Below are 19,849 nucleotides of genomic sequence, written 5' to 3'. Positions count from 1 at the left end.
TCACAGTCATGCTATTATCGCTTATAAATGATTTCCATGGAGGTTGGAAGAATTGACTAATAGGTAGAAAATTGCCTATAGATACAAGCATGAAAAGATATCCACATTAAGACTGGAAATGAGTAAACCTTCACTGTAAAACTATTTCAGATCAGTCTCTAACGTTGTTAAATAAACGGTATTTGTTTACTGAAGATAATATTATACATAACCTCTTCTCCACCTAATCCCATCCCTCCTCCTCTAAAATGATATTTTCCTTCCTGCTATGTGGAAAAAACCCTTTGCCAAAGTCTGAGCTGCAACAGATGTTCCACGACAGCCCAGAGCCTCCGACTCCTAAAGAACGACACCGACATTGGCTAATAATATACGTGCAACTATTTACCTTGCGTTGTCATGCCATGTTGTGATGCACAAAATTCACATAGTTCTTTTTTTCTGGAGCTGGCTCATGGCTTTTTTTTTCTAAACCTGGCTAAGGGATTTTTTTCTAAGGCTGGCTCAAGGACATATATGTGTTATTATATCATAAATCTCCTTGAATTTTGCGGAGTATTATTTGAAGAGGCTGTCTGTATATGATTCGTTATCACCTATTTGTATTGTGTCTAGTCTGTACAGAAGACATACAGGCGAATAACATCTGTACAAGGGCTCCTGGACATAACCATCTTATTTTATTTGTTACATGGACGAAGACACTCTCATCGATGAATAACGAGGGTTTCGGACCATGTATATAAAACTGACTTCCACCGATTTCATATGATGTAACATAGGTGCTAATCGTATCTACAACGTGTCGTTACAGGTTACTGTAATCTAGATTGTTAGAGACTTTTTTATGTCTAGTACAAGGTGAAGTGATATCATGCTTCATCATATTTAATAAACATGTTTACAGAGCTAATCTGTACATGTCTGACTGTAGAATGTACCACCCTCTATTGTATGTCTGTTTACATATTCCTAGACCACCCACATCAAAAACCGCTTAATAAACAGGTTTCTGTATCTAATAATGAATTTCACATCTATCATTTTTTGATGATTCAGTGAAAATGTTTACTGCTAGATATGAGCATTCGTATTCATCCATAATTCTTCGGTCAGTATCATATACTTACAGAGAGGTGTTGGAATACCTTACAACACATACATACACACACAGAGAGGTTTTGGAATACCTTACAACACATACATACACGCACAGAGAGGTGTTGGAATACCTTACAACACATACATACACGCACAGAGAGGTGTTGGAATACCTTACAACACATACATACACGGAGAAAGATCTGTTGGAATACAGAACACATACATACACAGTGAGAGAGAGAGGTGTTGGAATACCTTACAACACATACATACACGCACAGAGAGGTGTTGGAATACCTTACAACACATACATACACGGACAGAGAGGTGTTGGAATACCTTACAACACATACATACACGGAGAAAGATCTGTTGGAATACCTTACAACACATACATACACAGTGAGAGTGAGAGGTGTTGGAATACCTTACAACACATACATACACTCACAGAGAGGTGTTGGAATACCTTACAACACATACATACACGCACAGAGAGGTGTTGGAATACCTTACAACACATACATACACGCACAGAGAGGTGTTGGAATACCTTACAACACATACATACACGCACAGAGAGGTGTTGGAATACCTTACAACACATACATACACGGACAGAGAGGTGTTGGAATACCTTACAACACATACATACACGGAGAAAGATCTCTTGGAATACCTTACAACACATACATACACAGTGAGAGAGAGAGGTGTTGGAATACCTTACAACACATACATACACGCACAGAGAGGTGTTGGAATACCTTACAACACATACATACACGCACAGAGAGGTGTTGGAATACCTTACAACATATACATACACGGACAGAGAGGTGTTGGAATACCTTACAACACATACATACACGGACAGAGATCTGTTGGAATACCTTACAACATATACATACACGCACAGAGAGGTGCTGGAATACCATACAACATATACATGCACGGACAGAGGTGTTGGAATACCTTACAACACATACATACACACACTTATGTACCAAGTTCCTGTACAGGTGTATATAAACTTACTGTACAGGAAGAAGGCACCCAGTATTATGATATTTATTCTACGGCTGGATCACGAGGCCACGTATAAAATTCTAGTTAACGAGCTCCACGCTGATTAACGTATCGAATTTATTATAACGAATGTCTAGGCATTATTGTTAGGTCACGAATCCCAGAATGCATCATCAACTGAAAAGCCAAAAATAATAATTGAAGAACAATTTCGTCAGAAATCGAGAGAAGCACGTTTTGAGGATGAACTACGGGCTGAGACTTGCTTTACACTGTAACCAAACATTGTTTACAGGGTGACTGATATGTGTGTCAACGGAATGATGATAATGTTGCTCTTAACACTATCTTTTTCAGCGATATAACAAAACAACAAAAAACTCTTATAACAAATACACAGTGTAGAAAACGGGGATAATGTATTGTTAGTTCACAAAACACGGATCTTACCAAGATATGTCGAGATGCTTCAGTGGCTTTTTTTTTTATTCATTTCATATTTTATCGTTTGTAAAAGTGATGTTCAGCGGAGCAAAGATAGAACGTAGGTAACGTGAGGACATAAATTAGCCAGAATGACGAGGCCCGGAGTCGGAGTGATGATGATGATCACGACAGTCTGTGCGCGAAGTAAAGCGACACCTACCATTGACGGGGTAAAATATTGAGTGTGTGCATTTTTCACTCAGCTGGCTTTAATAGGAGAGAATTTAAAAATGAAGATTTTTTTTTGAAATATGTGTATCCATTTACAACTTACGAGAAAACTTGCTGGACAAAGTCTTTCCTGTACTTCAGAAGTACTGGACTTGTGAGCGTGGATTTTTTAAATTCCGAAGAGCTTGTAATCAACCTTCAGTATCCACTATAATAAAGTCTCTTTTTCTATCAGACAAGTTTTGTGGGGTTTGAATTTCGTGGATTTTTTCGTTCGTTTATATTTTATTTCGTGGACAATATTTTTTTTTTAGATTTAATTAATTTGTCGATTAAACAAATCCACGCCTACAATGTATTAACAAAATAGAAATGACATATAAAAGTTACCGATTTTACAGAGGAATATATATTTGTCACTGGATGTATAAAACAATGCTGTAAACTAACGCCGTCATTCTCATGATTTTAGATGCCCATTGTCTATGTTGTACAGACGAGTCCTGGAAGGACAAAACAGCGGTATGATGCTGTTTAATTCATTGTCTGGCTCTACTGTATCTAATTCTAAATTTGTATTAAAAGATCATGTTGTGTGTCTTTTGTTCGTTCTTTCCAATACAAATTAAATACAGCCGAGCCAAAAATCATGCGGTTGTCTAGTCCTTCTTTAACTCGGCAGTGATACTAAGGATGTAATTTTTCAATCCTAGTAGGCAACGGAAGACAAATGGTTCGGAACACGTGTCAAAAATCAGATTGGGCAGGTGCCCTACCTCAAAATTTGAACACTTTTCATAATTTCAAAACTTTATTTTTCCTTCTGAACCATGCCGCTGTTTGAATGAATTGAAATGTTGGATGCAGATTATGGCAAACCTCAAGGATTTTGTCCACCAACAAAACAGTGATCCAGGGAAGGCGAATTGCACTAGACTAGCAGTGTATTTCGTCCAGAAAACAAAAAGATTGGTTTAAGTGTTTACAGACGAGACATGCCGTTTATACGAAGTTGATTTTGCTTCTCCCAAGGATGATTCAGACCACGTTCGGTAAAAACATCCAAATAAAATATTTCTAAAGGAGGAGCAGGCTTTTAAAGAACTTGCAAAATGTCCCTTTTGTCCCGGCAGGCCCCTTCGAGCTGAGACCCCCCCCCCCCCTCCATTCATACAAATTGTGTTCCCCTTCTCCCCATATCCATGATATCTAGGTCTGAAGTTTTACATGATATCTAGGTGTGTGGTTTTACATGATATGTAGGTGTGTGGTTGATATCTAGGTCTGAGGTTTTACATGATATCTAGGTGTGTGGTTTTACACGATATCTAGGTCTGAGGTTTTACATGATATCTAGGTGTGTGGTTTTACACGATATCTAGGTCTGAGGTTTTACACGATATCTAGGTCTGAGGTTTTACACGATATCTAGGTCTGAGGTTTTACATGATATCTAGGTGTGTGGTTTTACATGTTATTTAGGTGTGTGGTTTTACACGATATCTAGGTCTGAGGTTTTACACGATATCTAGGTCTGAGGTTTTGCATGATATCTAGGTGTGTGGTTTTACTTGATATCTTGGTGTGTGGTTTTACATGACATCTAGGTGTTTGGTTTTACATGATATCAAGGTGTGTGGTTTTACATGACATCTAGGTGTGTGGTTTTACATGACATCTAGGTGTTTGGTTTTACATGATATCAAGGTGTGTGGTTTTACATGACATCTAGGTGTGTGGTTTTACATGACATCTAGGTGTTTGGTTTTACATGATATCAAGGTGTGTGGTTTTACATGACATCTAGGTGTTTGGTTTTACATGATATCAAGGTGTGTGGTTTTACATGACATCTAGGTGTGTGGTTTTACACGATATCTAGGTCTGAGGTTTTACATGATATCTATGTGTATGGTTTTACTTGATATCTAGGTCTGAGGTTTTGCATGATATCTAGGTGTGTGGTTTTACTTGATATCTTGGTGTGTGGTTTTACATGACATCTAGGTGTTTGGTTTTACATGACATCAAGGTGTGTGGTTTTACATGACAGCTATGTGTGTAGTTTTACTTGATATCTAGGTGTTTGGTTTTACATGATATCTAGGTGTGTGGTTTTACATGACATCTATGTGTGTGGTTTTACTTGATATCTAGGTGTGTGGTTTTACATGATATCTAGGTGTGTGGTTTTACATGATATGTAGGTGTGTGGTTGATATCTAGGTGTTTGGTTTTACTTGATATCTAGGTGTGTGGTTTTACACAATATCTAGGTGTGTGGTTTTACATGATATCTGGGTGTGTGGTTTTACATGATATCTCGATCTATGGTTTTACATGATATCTAGGTGTGTAGTTTTACTTGATATCTAGGTCTCTGAGTAATGCAATGTCATACTGCAGCTTACTGATTGATTGTAAAATGATAATAAATCAGATATTAAAACTCTTGCCCATTTTCTTTCATGTAGATATGGGTATAATTGAAATATCTGATATATTTGAACAGAGTTCAACAGCAAAAAGAAGAAAAAATACATGAAAGATGTTTTGCAATACCTGTTTATTACATGTACATAACTACATGTTCCACAGCTGATGTGAGTAATCACATTACACATCACTGTCAGTTGTAAATAAAATAATTGCACTGATCAGCTGTCTCAACTATAACAGCTGTTTACATAATGAAAACAACATGGAAATCCCAGATTACAATATCCCATTAAACTAAGGGAGTTATCTCCCATTATTTACCACTTAAAGGAGGTCTAGATGAACAACAAAGGGCCACAACTCTTAATTTAATCTACACTTCTCACAACAACTGTTTCTATAGAATATCAAAAACAAAAGTCGGGTTTCTCAGAGCATAAAAATCATGTGAGTCATTGCATAGACAAACATACCTCAACATAACTAAGTTATAACCACAAATACATTTCAAACTGTTTATGATGTCATCAATAAACCCTATAAACCAAGATCAGAGATGTGTATTACCCAGATCTCTGTCAAAAAACAACAAGACATCATCAATGACTGCCAACAGGCAGTTTCCCTTTTGTGACTGGAATTCAACAGATTATACTATATAAACATGTAGCATATTTTTAATGAAAACATTACTGGTCGGTTGCCTCACACTGCCTTCTCACAAGCAATAAATAACAAATATTACTACAAGTATGTAAGACTGTTAACACAGACCCTCTATATCTATGTCTTTATAGACATAATCATGTTCTGAATATATAAAATTGTTTGAAGAAATCACAATCAAAGTACTGATAGATAATCGATGTCTGTACATGCAAACTGTTTTCTTTTCATTTCAGAATCTTTTCAAATGATATCAAAATTGCTTTTAACAACTGTGGAAAAGTTGAATTTTCATTAACAATAAATTTCAATCTTTGATATCCTTATACGATTGTCTGAATGGTCAATTTCAAAGAAAAAGAATTCAGGATAAACATGTTTACACATCATCCGTCTTGTTATTTAGGAAACATTAATGTTTAACAGAGCACTGGTGTAGGCCTCAATCATACCGGCTCACTTAGACTGTCACAGAATTTTAATGTATATTTTTCTTATACAAGCTATTTCAGAGGTTTTACTAGACAAATGTTATGTATTTAATGAAAACATTGTCATAGCATCCAAAATAACAAACTCACTTTCTAAAACTTAATTCTCCAGTGTCAATCTCAATATGAATTGTGTACCCACTAGAAACATGAATCTCTCCTATACTATGACCTGCAGACACAACACTCAAGTGTCACTTATCAAAATTCTTTTAATCGTAACCGTTTCCTTTACCATATATACCAGATATTGCCATTCGCACCCTACAATTGTACTGACAATGATATGACAATGACTAGATATCTGTGGCTAAATAAAGATCATGTCCGAGGTAATTGTGAACACTGCAGGGAGCCGACTATCATCAATTATTAAAGCATTATACCTGCCTGAATTCTGACAAAATACCACATCCATGCATGACAATGCTACTTATACTGTATATAAGAATGCTTATAAATGTATAAAGTATTATACACAGGGAAGTATATAACAATGAATGATTTTATGTATAACAGTCAGCACTAGTATATTATATACTCTACAGCAAGGTAATAAACAAGAGGAAGTGGATGGAAAAGAAAGAAACCTATTGATTTCAATAAGACTACAAGATTATATCCCCCAAAAGTTTGACTTCAGAAAGGGTGTAGGTAATGTTTCTAATGGTACTCATCCACATAAGAGTGAATACATCCCTAACATATATAGGCATGATCAAGGATTAATAACATCAATTACAGATGTTGTAAGACAAGTATTAACATGTTATATAACTAGTGTACATCAGTTACCTCAGGCGTTATATTATTCTAGATATATGTTACAAAGATCATGTATATTTCAGTACTAAAACAATTATAACAATATTCTAAACCACATTGAAATGAAATCACAAGAACTGGAACTTCAACTGTTACCAACACATATCTCAAATCTGATAAATAAGTGTATTTTATACAATTTGATCACAATATGATATCACTATTTGACAAAGGAATGCAAAGTCTGCATCATTATTACTGGGTTTACTTCCCTGACCCAGTCCAATTTCTCAACTTAAGTAGGAAGGACCATGACAAAAATGTGACTAATACTAGCTGGAAAGTACATGTACAACATAAGCTGTTGCAAACATTCCCTTGTTTAAAATTACTAGTGAACCCTATTTCAAATTAAAGATTTTTGAAGTATGTTTTTGATCAGTAAAAACTTTGTACAATCTAAAGATTCACTGTCACAAAGTGTAAAAAGCAACAAAGTCTGAAGGATAACATTGTCAAAGCAATTGATACCTATAATTGAAGATTGATACATTAGAAAGAATATCATTGTCAATCTCATATCAATTGATACATTAAAGGATAACATTGTCAATCTCGTATCAATTGATACATTAGAAAGAAATCTGCCGATATTAAAGGATAACATTGTCAATCTCGTATCAATTGATACATTAGAAAGAAATCTGCCGATATTAAAGGATAACATTGTCAATCTCATATCAATTGATACATTAGAAAGAAATCTGCCGATATTAAAGGATAACATTGTCAATCTCATATCAATTGATACATTAGAAAGAAATCTGCCGATATTAAAGGATAACATTGTCAATCTCGTATCAATTGATACATTAGAAAGAAATCTGCCGATATTAAAGGATAACATTGTAAATCTCGTATCAATTGATACATTAGAAAGAAAAGTACAAAGAAATTAACACTGTACTTTACATTCTCAGGTCCCACCTCACTTTATTGTCACACCTATGTTATACCTTTATCAAAGTTCTGTATTAATGAGATTCTAACATAAAAAAAATCCTTAGTTTCTCTCGATGATTTACAGTGAATGCGATACGTAAAAAAAAAATTCCCTCTTTGATTTACAGAAAATGCAGTACGTAAAAAACAAACATTCTCTCGTTGATTTACAGAGAATGCGATACGTAAAAAAAAAAATCTATAACTTGTCATTTGTATCGCTCAGTCACGTTCAATTCAATACAATAAAGGCCATCTATAATAAAGAATTGCAAATGTTAAACAAGACACAATTCAAGAGTACTGATGTGTGATGGTGAAGCAAAGCCTAGTGCAAGGAAAAGTCACGGAGATGAAAAACTTTTAACCAACCAACTTAACCCCTAATTGGCCTGAAATCCTCACTGACATTTGTTTATAAGTGTAAAAGACTGAATACACACGGGATGTTATACTGCAAGAACCTAATACAAAAGATCACAAACATAAAAATGTTTATATTAATTGTCAATTGTTACATAACACTGTTTTCTGTATTCTAACACCGATAAAAATAAATTCTATAGAGACATCTCAGATATGTTCATACCATTAAAAGGATTATTTTTTTTAAATGAAAAAGACAGGACTTTGACAAGCTTTACCATTTTAAAATCAGTAGTCTTTGTCTGTCATAAACATTCTTCATGCTGTTATAAAGACTACCCTGGTATAACATACTGGCCTTGAGATTTTATAATAAGACAGAAGAGATAACATAAATGCCAAAGATTTACCAGCAGTAACCTTGTCATACTGCAAAACAAGACCTTGATAGGACACAAGCCATCAGGTATTTTGACAAGGGTATACCACCTGGCCTGCAGCTGATCATAATGTGATTATACATATCCTATACATCAGCTAATGAATAGCCTATAAGGTTTAACTCACAAACTGCCTTTCACAGATAAAAGTTACCAACATTGATTTTTCAGATTGCTACATTTTTCTGTTATAACAAAGTAAAGATAATTAGTGTAAAGCATACATAATTGTGTATATTTTTTGTAAATGTAAGAATACAGGCATGTCGTTCTTTTTTCAATTCTCATAACTTGGTAACATATATTTTCTCAATCATTTTTCTGTTTATTCTTACAGTCTACTACACACACCATACATGTACCACTACTTCACCATCTGATACAGGACTAGACGTGCATGTGCCAGGACAAGACAAGGATCTTACCAAAATATCAGCATGTTTTTAATTTCTTAGTTTAAACTTTTAAAATCTTCTCTTGGTTATTCTCAACTGCAATTTTTCAGAATTCTTCTGAACTGCAATTAATTCAAGTTACACAGAATTATTCTTAAATGAAATTATACAGAATTTTGCTCGACTAAAATTATACAGAATTCTTCTCAACTGAACATATACTGAGTATATATAGTATCAGACATATTAATATATAAAACAAAATATAAACATATACATTTTTGCCATCCTTGTCCTGATAATGTTAACAATAAGATTGTCAATTATATTTAACATTCATCTAAACTGGACACCCAGGGGATGATGTAGTTTTGTGTAAACTGGTTACCCCAACAGACCATGTGATTTGGTCAGTGTGTTAACGAAATACCCCAACCGACCATGTGATTTGGTCAGTTTGTTAATGAAATACCTCAACAGACCATGTGATTTGGTCAGTTTGTTAAGTGAACATCCCAACAGACCATGTGATTTGGTCAGTGTGTTAACGAAATACCTCAACAGACCATGTGATTTGGTCAGTTTGTTAACAGAATACCCTAGGGAACCACATTATTTGTTCAAAAGATCCAAGATTCTGCTTGTTTCATACTTGTCACTCGGTTTAAACACAAACCTTAACAGATAGTAAATCTTACAATGGCTATCTTCAACTTCACCAAAACTAGAAACCATCCAGACAATCTATCACAAATTTATATTGATGATCTAGATTCTGACCGTATGTCTCACTGATCATTAACACAGTACATCAATAATTACACTAAATAAGGAAAACTGGCCATACTATACTGAAGAGGTCTCTGAGGGTAAATTACGCTTTCAAATAGGGATTATATCACACAGAAAACATTCCCACACATTCCAGGCATGTACAGTAGAGTACCAGAGGATGCACAAAAGTACTTCATGTTGATATGCTTAAATTAATTCTGATGCTAATCGGCTTTGAACCAAAAGAACCACCAGATGAACATCTCTTGATGAATAACGGTCAGCATTTAAATGATATTCAACTCCATGCAAGTCTTTAATAATTTGTACAATACTGACATACCACTCATCATATATGTGGATACTCCATGTGATACAGATATCAGTTTGTTACAGTCAAAGCAGTGAAACCCTGATGTCTTTGTTGTTGACCACACAGTGTTATGTTCTTGTACCAGATGAAGTCATATGATAGCACAACCACTTCTGTGATAAAAACCACAGTACAGGCGACCCATGTCAGTCATTGATATACTAGATAACAACAGCCTGCTCCCAAAGTGAACATATCACCACAAGCTCTGCTGTCATCGGGCAGGTTTCTTCCTTGTCTGTGTTGAGAGTTGCAACTGTCTATTTTCTTGTGAGAGTCTGGAAATTTCTTCTCCTAGTGTATCTAGACTTTCCTGCAAAATCAACAAGTATCAATTGCATATACAAGGTATAATTAAAGATTAAAAGTTAGTGATGTTAACTGTGCGGAAATGAAAGCTACATCATAAAACTTCTACAGAGATATAATATACCACACCCATCTCCAAGTCAAAATATATACCACACCCATCTTCAAGTAAAAAAATATAACACACCCATCTCCAAGTCAAAATATATACCACATCCATCTCAAAGTCAAAATATATACCACACCCATCTTCAAGTAAAAAAATATAACACACCCATCTCCAAGCCAAAATATATACCACACCCATCTCCAAGTAAAAAAATATACCACACCCATCTCCAAGTCAAAATATATACCACACCCATCTCCAAGTCAAAATATATACCACACCCATCTTCAAGTAAAAAATATAACACACCCATCTCCAAGTCAAAATATATACTACATCCATCTCCAAGTCAAAAAATATACCACACCCATCTCCAAGTCAAAATATATACCACATCCATCTCCAAGTCAAAATATATACCACACCCATCTTCAAGTCAAAATATATACCACACCCATCTCCAAGTCAAAATATATACCACACCCATCTCCAAGTCAAAATATATACCACACACATCTCCAAGTCAAAATATATACCACACACATCTCCAAGTCAAAATATATACCACACACATCTCAAAGTCAAAATATATACCACGCCCCATTCCAAGTCAAAAAATATACCACACCCATCTCCAAGTCAAAATATATACCACACCCATCTTCAAGTCAAAAAATATACCACACCCATCTTCAAGTCAAAATATATACCACACCCATCTTCAAGTCAAAATATATACCACACCCATCTTCAAGTAAAAAAATATAACACACCCATCTCCACGTCAAAAAATATACCACACCCATCTCCAAGTCAAAATATATACCACATCCATCTCCAAGTCAAAATATATACCACACCCATCTTCAAGTCAAAATATATACCACACCCATCTCCAAGTCAAAATATATACCACACCCATCTCCAAGTCAAAATATATACCACACACATCTCCAAGTCAAAATATATACCACACACATCTCCAAGTCAAAATATATACCACACACATCTCAAAGTCAAAATATATACCACGCCCCTTTCCGAGTCAAAAAATATACCACACCCATCTCCAAGTCAAAATATATACCACACCCATCTTCAAGTCAAAAAATATACCACACCCATCTTCAAGTCAAAATATATACCACACCCATCTCCAAATCAAAATATATACCACACCCATCTTCAAGTCAAAATATATACCACACCCATCTCCAAGTCAAAATATATACCATACCCATCTCCAAGTCAAAATATATACCACACCCATCTCCAAGTCAAAATATATACCATACCCATCTCCAAGTCAAAATATACACCACACCCATCTCCAAGTCAAAATATATACCACACCCATCTCCAAGTCAAAATATATACCACACCCATCTCCACGTCAAAATATATACCACACCCATCTCCAAGTCAAAATATATACCACATCCATCTCCAAGTCAAAATATATACCACACCCATCTCCACGTCAAAATATATACCACACCCATCTCCAAGTCAAAATATATACCACACCCATCTTCAAGTCAAAATATATACCACACCCATCTTCAAGTCAAAATATATACCACATCCATCTCCACGTCAAAATATATCCCATACAGTCACCGATCTACAAGCCAATTGTACCTTCAGTGTTATATTCTTCAGTAATGTATCCTCCAGCACGGCCTGTAACTTTTTGTTGATCTCCAATGAAAGGTCAAGGGTCATGGTCCCATCAGTTTGATGAGAGCTATACAGAGATCCCATGATGCTGTGTTTCTTTGATATCTTTGCCTACAAGTATAGAAAATGGATGATAAGCTATATACCTGAATGCATCTATTTGCTAAATTTATTGACCGATGAACAGATCATACTCAGCCTTGTTAATTAAGTCTATCTGTTTTTGAAAGGTTCTGTATCATACTAAACTTTTATTTATATCCCCTTAATATCCAATTGAATGACAAAGGCTTTTATAACACTTGAGTAGTAAGCAGCGAAGTCAATGTATGACCATACAAATATATGTCTGTTTCCAATATTTTCAATGCACTGTAAACACAATGAAAATTACCAGTAAATTCAAGCACTATTTACAGAGGTAGAGGAAACAGAAGTGCTTTTCATTGTAAATGATCATATTTTACTACCATATCATTTTAATGCCTGATACTTCACTTTCATCTTTAACCATTATCATGATTCTTTGTTAATTTAATACAAATTTATACCATTAACATAATTGATCATTATTAGAAATTAATATAAAGATGCTTTATTTGACTTCCATTTCCAAAACCATTCTTTCTGTTTCATCTTAACCTTGACACTATTATAGACTTTCCACCTAAGAGAAATATTGACTGTGTATGCTTAAATGTCCTGGTAGTTCTACTCTCATTGTGTTTGTTACATTATGTATTGCTGATATGTTTTCTGATGATATCTAACAAGGACTGCCATCTACAAAGTCAAACCAAATAAAATGGTAATTGACATCACCATATGTCAACCTGTGACAGCCATATCAACAATGACAGGGAAACAATTAAGCCTGCTTTTTAGTTTTGATATCTGAGAATTGTAGCAAACTACTGCTGTACCTTCTTATTGGCATGTAAACATCATATTGTAATATTTACAGAAGGATCGAATCAATAGACCTTGAAATAAACACTTCTTACATACATTACCTTGACATTCATCAGTGATACAACACCTAAACGACAAGTCTAGGAGACAGAAAATCTGTAACCAGGTTACTAAGCATTACAGTGTTAATTCATAAACCAGTACACGCTTCAGATAATTTCTAAAGAAAAAGCCTAAATCATCTTTCATATAATTTGCAATCCCTTGGCCCAGTACACACTACCTACGAGTCTGATATTTTACACACTTTTTACACCTTATCCCATTTGTATTCTCTAAGATCAACAAGAGGCCCCCTCACCTGGATATTTAAGTCAATAATGTAAAACTTAACATTATTTTAGAAGGAAAATATTTCCCCTGATGAGCCTCACCCCACAGATACAGTTTCGAATTCCCTAGGGGTGGGGATAGAGATCAGTAGTTAATCTCTTGGTGTCCAGCTATGCTATTAAGTTATGGAATGATTATCTCAATGGCTTCAAAGATATAATCAGTTCTTGGGTGGGACCAGACCCTAAGACAAATTATCAGTTATGATTGTGTTTATCTTCTGATGCTCAGCAATGCTATAATTATTCAGTGGGAATCACAACCGTTTCAAAAAACTGAAGATCCAGACGAATTGTTGATGGTGCAAAGCCATGATTTGAAAATTAACTAAATCTACTTTGGGGTTAAATTTTCCCTGTTGGGCCCTGCCCATCTGGCGCCAGGACACCAAAACCCACTCTTTAATCCAAACTGATTTTTCCTTCACTCAAGCATGTTTCAGACCAAATTTGAATAAAATCCTAAAGAACAGGGTAGATCTTAAAAAAATTGACAGATTTTCCCTATTGGGCCCTGCTGAGACCAACCTTTTATTCAAAACTGATTTCCCTTCACCCAAGCATGCTTCAAACAAATTTTGGACAATATCCTGCAATTCCTGAAGAACAAGAAAAATTTCAAAGAAATGATAGATTTTACCTACTTGGGCCAAACCAACCATTTTTGCAAAATTGGTATAACTTTCCCCAAGAATGCTTCAGATCAAATTTGATTTAAATCTGCTCAGTTGTTAATGAATAATTGCAATATATAGTAGACATTGACAGACGCCACGGTATCCACACATAATCATAATCTCCAAGCCTATATATTTCTAACCACTTATCAACCATAAGCCGATATCTCACACTGAAAACCATTTGTAAAGCACAAAGCTATATTTCATACCAATTGTATACCATATGTCGATAAGATAAAATCAAGTCCAATACATATTTCTATATTTGAAAATCCCATAGGTAACTTCAGTAGGAAAGTGTTTATCATTGATAAACATTGCACAAATACTGATACTGCTTCACAACATGTTCATGGGCCAAAGAAATAAAATATTGTTTTAACAAGTGAATTCATCGGTAATATCACAAAAAGTTGGACATTTTTCAAAGATGGGTTACCCAACTGATATGAATGAAAACTGATTATTCAATATTTTCAAAGGATACTTATTTGGGCATGGTACACACGTAAAACTGCTATATCTTTAAGCAAGATGAAGACATAAAGATAGAGTGATACCAAACAGCGAGATTTATAGACACATAACATCAAACCACAAGACGGTTTCCCTTTACAACATATTTTATCTTGTCATTTCAAGAATGGGTGTAAATTTCATAAACACTAAGATATTATCAACGTGTGAATACTCCTCAGAAATACTTCTTATATGACTGACTTCTATCTAGCAGATATAAAGGAGAACTACACTATGAACACTTTGGTTAATAAATGGGTTTTTTCAGACATTCCCTCTGCAGCAGAGACATGATAATGAATACAATTCTAACATAAAACCTAGAAGGTTGAAAATGGAGGCAATGAATAATGAATAGATCTCGGATTTTCAACAAAGAGAAATCAACATTACAGTTTCAAACATGCTATGTAATTTGGGATCTAAATAAAGAAGAAAAAATTATACATTTAGATTTTTGTAAAAAAAAGGTTTAAAATAAAAACAACAGATCAATTAGATTCCTGACAAATCTCCATCACAAAAACAGACATACAAGTACTAATGCTGAAGGTTTATTTCTTGTATATTTACTTAATGCTCAGTAAAACAACTAGCATTTCACAAACACAGTTTTACAATTTGATTGCAGTGCTTTAAACCCCACAAAAGCCTTATATATTTATCAATATACTTAGTATATAAACTGATATAATGATATAGATAAGCATACTGAGTACTGATTGAGTACTGGTCAGGAAATAAATGCCAAACCAACACCCCCCCCCCCCCCCAAAAAAAAAAAAAAAAGCTTTAGCACTGAATATGATTTATAAAGATGGTGCTGTTTGGTGGTAATTGAAAAAAAGAAAAATATGGTTAGTTTTTAACTGATGTAACAATGTAATACATACGAATGACAGACTGACAATATAGTTTTATCACCAATATAATGACGTGTTACAGTAATTTGCAAGTGTTTCAGGTTTGTATAAAAATCCTGTAATGATTATAAAGAGACATTGATCTTGACAAAACAACCCTGAAACTTGGGTTTTGTTATTAATATCTCAGCGCTTGAAATGTGTTTGAAGTCTGATGAAAATCCCTTAAGAACCATGGTGATAAGAGCACTGACAATGATTTTCTAAAAACAGTTATACTGACCTTGACCCACAACCTTGAAACTCAAACTTGTTCAAGATATTTTGATTTGGAAGTGTGTGAGGTTTTAGGAAAAATCCCATAAAGAATGAAGCTGCTAGAACCCTAATTATTTTCTAAAAATAGATATTGTGACCTTGATCTATATCCAAAACCCCTGAAACTCAAAATTGTCAAGCATATATGATACTTTATAAGTGTGAGAAGCTTGGTAAGAATCTCTCAAGGAATTAAGCGGCTAGAGCACTGACACTGCTTTTCTAAAAATAGTAACAGTGACCATGACCTTGACCCATCAACTCAAGACTCAACAATGGCCCAACAGCCCTGAAACTTAGTAATGTCTGAGATATTTTGATGCTTCAGGGTGTTTATAGTTTGATGAGAATCCCTCAAGGAATTAAGTATTGGTGTTTTGCACACAGCTGGACAGAGAGCAAAATTATAGTCAGTCTCCAGTACATCCTGAACAGTAGGAAAACAAAAACACAATGAAATACAATGAGACAACAAACTAGAGTGCTCTTTATACGTTTTCAGAACTGTAACACAAAGCCCTGTAAGAGGAAGTTGGTTGCATTTTCATTTCTTTGAACTATTTTTTATCCAGCTTTAACACCTCATCATTAACTGCAAGGGTCATTTGAGGAAGATTCTTCTTGAAGTGACAAGTGGATACTTCAATGAACAACCTATGCACAACACTACTGCATGCCATCCAGCTGGAGTAAAGTGTCCTGTCCACTGACACAATCAATACAGCACAGGTCAGTCTGTTTTCCAGAAACACAAACTGCCCTGAATAAGGATCATCAAACCACAAACTTCAGATCTTCACCTGAAGTTTTAAATCCTACAATCTACCTACAGAGCTAACAGAGCTGTGAGCTACCCAGTTGGTTATAAGACTTCCCTTCACCCTTGTAAATACTCCTCCACCACACTACTAGTAAATAGTTACAGAAATGTTACAGCTTGTGTAATTCTACAAGGTTCTATTGTACATAAACAAGTCAACCAAACTATAGTACCATTGTCTACAGGGGACATTTAGACATTACAACACTTTTTCGGGTGGACATCATTGAGAAATAGAAATATTAGTGTTTTCGAGAATTCCTCTACCAGATTTTAACCAAAGATTACTGATTCTAACATCTGTAATCTAATAACACCATCATGTTTGAGGAAGAAAAGTAAAGTGTTATTATAACAGAAGATACAAACAGAGGTCTTCTACAACAATAAATCACAAGGTCAGTTCAAGGTTACATAACTAAGAATGATGACACTTGTGCCAGACACTATTAACACTGGAGCTACACTCTACAGACAAAACAATCAACTGTGCTATTTATGGATGACCTAATTAGGAAATATGTTAATCATATAATTAGCATATTCCTAGACTCTATGCATCCTCTTCAAAACACTTCTTGACATATAACTGAAACATTGAAATCTGCTATTACATTTCATTAAATCTGATAGTTGAAGTCAGTGTTTTCTAATTATTGATTTTCAAAATGAAATAAAGCTTGAAACCAATGTATAATATCAAGATTGCAGCTCAAATAGAATAGATAAATTTTCATGATAGTATGCCATTTAATCAGTGGTATGGTGAAAAGCATGTGTCATGTCTGCAGAAATGTATCTCAAGCTCTACATAAATATACACAAAATAAACACAACTAGGCAGACATAATTGTGCAAAAGTCAAGGACACTTGAATCCATGCTGTAACACTGAACTGGAGAGTTCTGGTAAAGGGAAGCTACTGTACCTGGATGGACTGGCGCCTGCTGTCAATCTATAGAATACACAGTACATGTGAGAATGCAATGGACAAGAGGTGTATGATGATATAAGCAGGGAACTTATAATTATCTGGCTGGGACTAAAAACAGGAGACTGAGGAGTTTATAATCACATTAACAAAGAAGAACTAAAAGGAATGGAAAATAAATTCTATTTTTATGTTATGTATTGACTCTTTAAATGATCAAAACAACTTCAGTGTTGCATGCTGGGTTCACATCACAAAATAATCCTCTCAACTTTTGTTTATACTATCTTTCCATGACTCTAAATTGGTATAGCATGACACCTTTGTACCCTTCTCTGCCACTGTATGACACCATGTACCCTCCTCTGCCACTGTATGACACCCATGTATCCTTCTCTGCCACTGTATGACATCCATGTACCCTCCTCTGCCACTGTATGACACCCATGTATCCTTCTCTGCCACTGTATGACATCCATGTACCCTCCTCTGCCACTGTATGACACCCATGTACCCTCCTCTGCCACTGTATGATACTCATGAACCATCCTCTGCCACCGTATGACATTCATGTACCCTTCTCTGCCACTGTATGACACCCATGTACCCTTCTCTGCCACTATATGACACCCATGTACCCTTCTCTGCCACTGTATGACACCATGTACCCTTCTCTGCCACTGTATGACACCCATGTACCCTTCTCTGCCACTGTATGACACCCATGTACCCTCCTCTGCCATTGTATGACACCCATGTTCCCTTCTTCTACTACTGTATGACCCCATGAACTCTCCTTCATTATGATATGATATAATGGACTCTGTGTCCATCATAAGTGACCTTTCAACCATGACCTGTAAAGTCTTCAGGACTTTTATTACTGCAATCTAGTGGTTCTGTTACTGACTAAGTTATCAAGTCAATAAATGTTTAAAGACATTAACATTTAGGATGGAGATTCATTATTGGACTAATACTGATATTGGGATAAAGAGTTCAGAAAAAGTATCTGACATTATTTTTTTCTTTTTTTTTCTGTCTATTATCATCAGGCTTATCTTTGGAGTTGGCATTGTGTAAAGAACTATTTTCTGTTGTGCTATAATTCTCTAGTTTTTCAAATTCTGTCGGTTATACCTTAAAACTTCTGGTCGCATAAATGTAATTAAAAAATTGTTGGTCATTCCATCTTGTTTCAATTGAAAACATCTGAATGGTTTGTAATTCCTTATGAAAAATCAACTTCAATTACCTGGTAACTCTTGAGACAATATTTTCTATCTCAACCAATCAAACATTTGTGTTTGTTCTATTGACCAAGAGTTCATCATCTCCACATAATAAATGCCCATTAAATCACATGTTTAATAAGTTATAAAATGTATAATATAGTTCACATATTTCAACCTATTCATTTTGCTAGTATAGTGTACATTTAGTTGTTAACAATAAATGAAATGACAAGAGAAATTGAAATTACAGAGTAGGTTAAACTATATTTGTTTAGCATGAGGTCATAAATATGAGTGACTCTCCAGCTCTAGCAACCAATTTTGAATCAAGATGAGGGGGTCCACAGACTCTCAATCTGGGTTCAGAAAGAAGTTGAAGCAAACTTTTTATTGAATGCAACATCAAGATTCATAAAAGCATCTAACAAATATCACAATTAATAAGAGCTCAGAAAATGTAATTGCTACAACATCAAGCATAGTGTGAACAAAACTAGAACAATGGTAGTCTTTACACGGTACTACAAACTAGCATAATATATCCACCAAAAATAGCCTTCAAACTTATACTGATACAATA

The 19,849-nt window shown here is 34.9% G+C and overlaps 1 protein-coding gene across 1 annotated transcript in view; it reads right to left on the bottom strand.

Moving 5' to 3' along the window:
- Positions 1-7,761: 7,761 nt before the first annotated feature.
- The window catches only part of LOC132544034 (coiled-coil domain-containing protein 186-like), a 31,757-nt gene continuing 19,669 nt past the window's right edge, over positions 7,762-19,849 (bottom strand). Inside the window, 3 exon segments of the mRNA XM_060207596.1 lie at positions 7,762-10,814; positions 12,561-12,710; positions 18,032-18,058. Coding sequence (XP_060063579.1) covers positions 10,716-10,814; positions 12,561-12,710; positions 18,032-18,058 — 276 coding nt within the window. The 3' untranslated portion in view covers positions 7,762-10,715.

The sequence above is a fragment of the Ylistrum balloti genome, unplaced genomic scaffold, assembly GCF_031769215.1.
Source record: "Ylistrum balloti isolate Yb309-2 unplaced genomic scaffold, AGI_CSIRO_Ybal_v1 Utg369778, whole genome shotgun sequence".
NCBI classification, from domain to species: Eukaryota; Metazoa; Mollusca; class Bivalvia; order Pectinida; family Pectinidae; genus Ylistrum; species Ylistrum balloti.
This window is presented reverse-complemented; position numbering and strand designations above follow the sequence as displayed.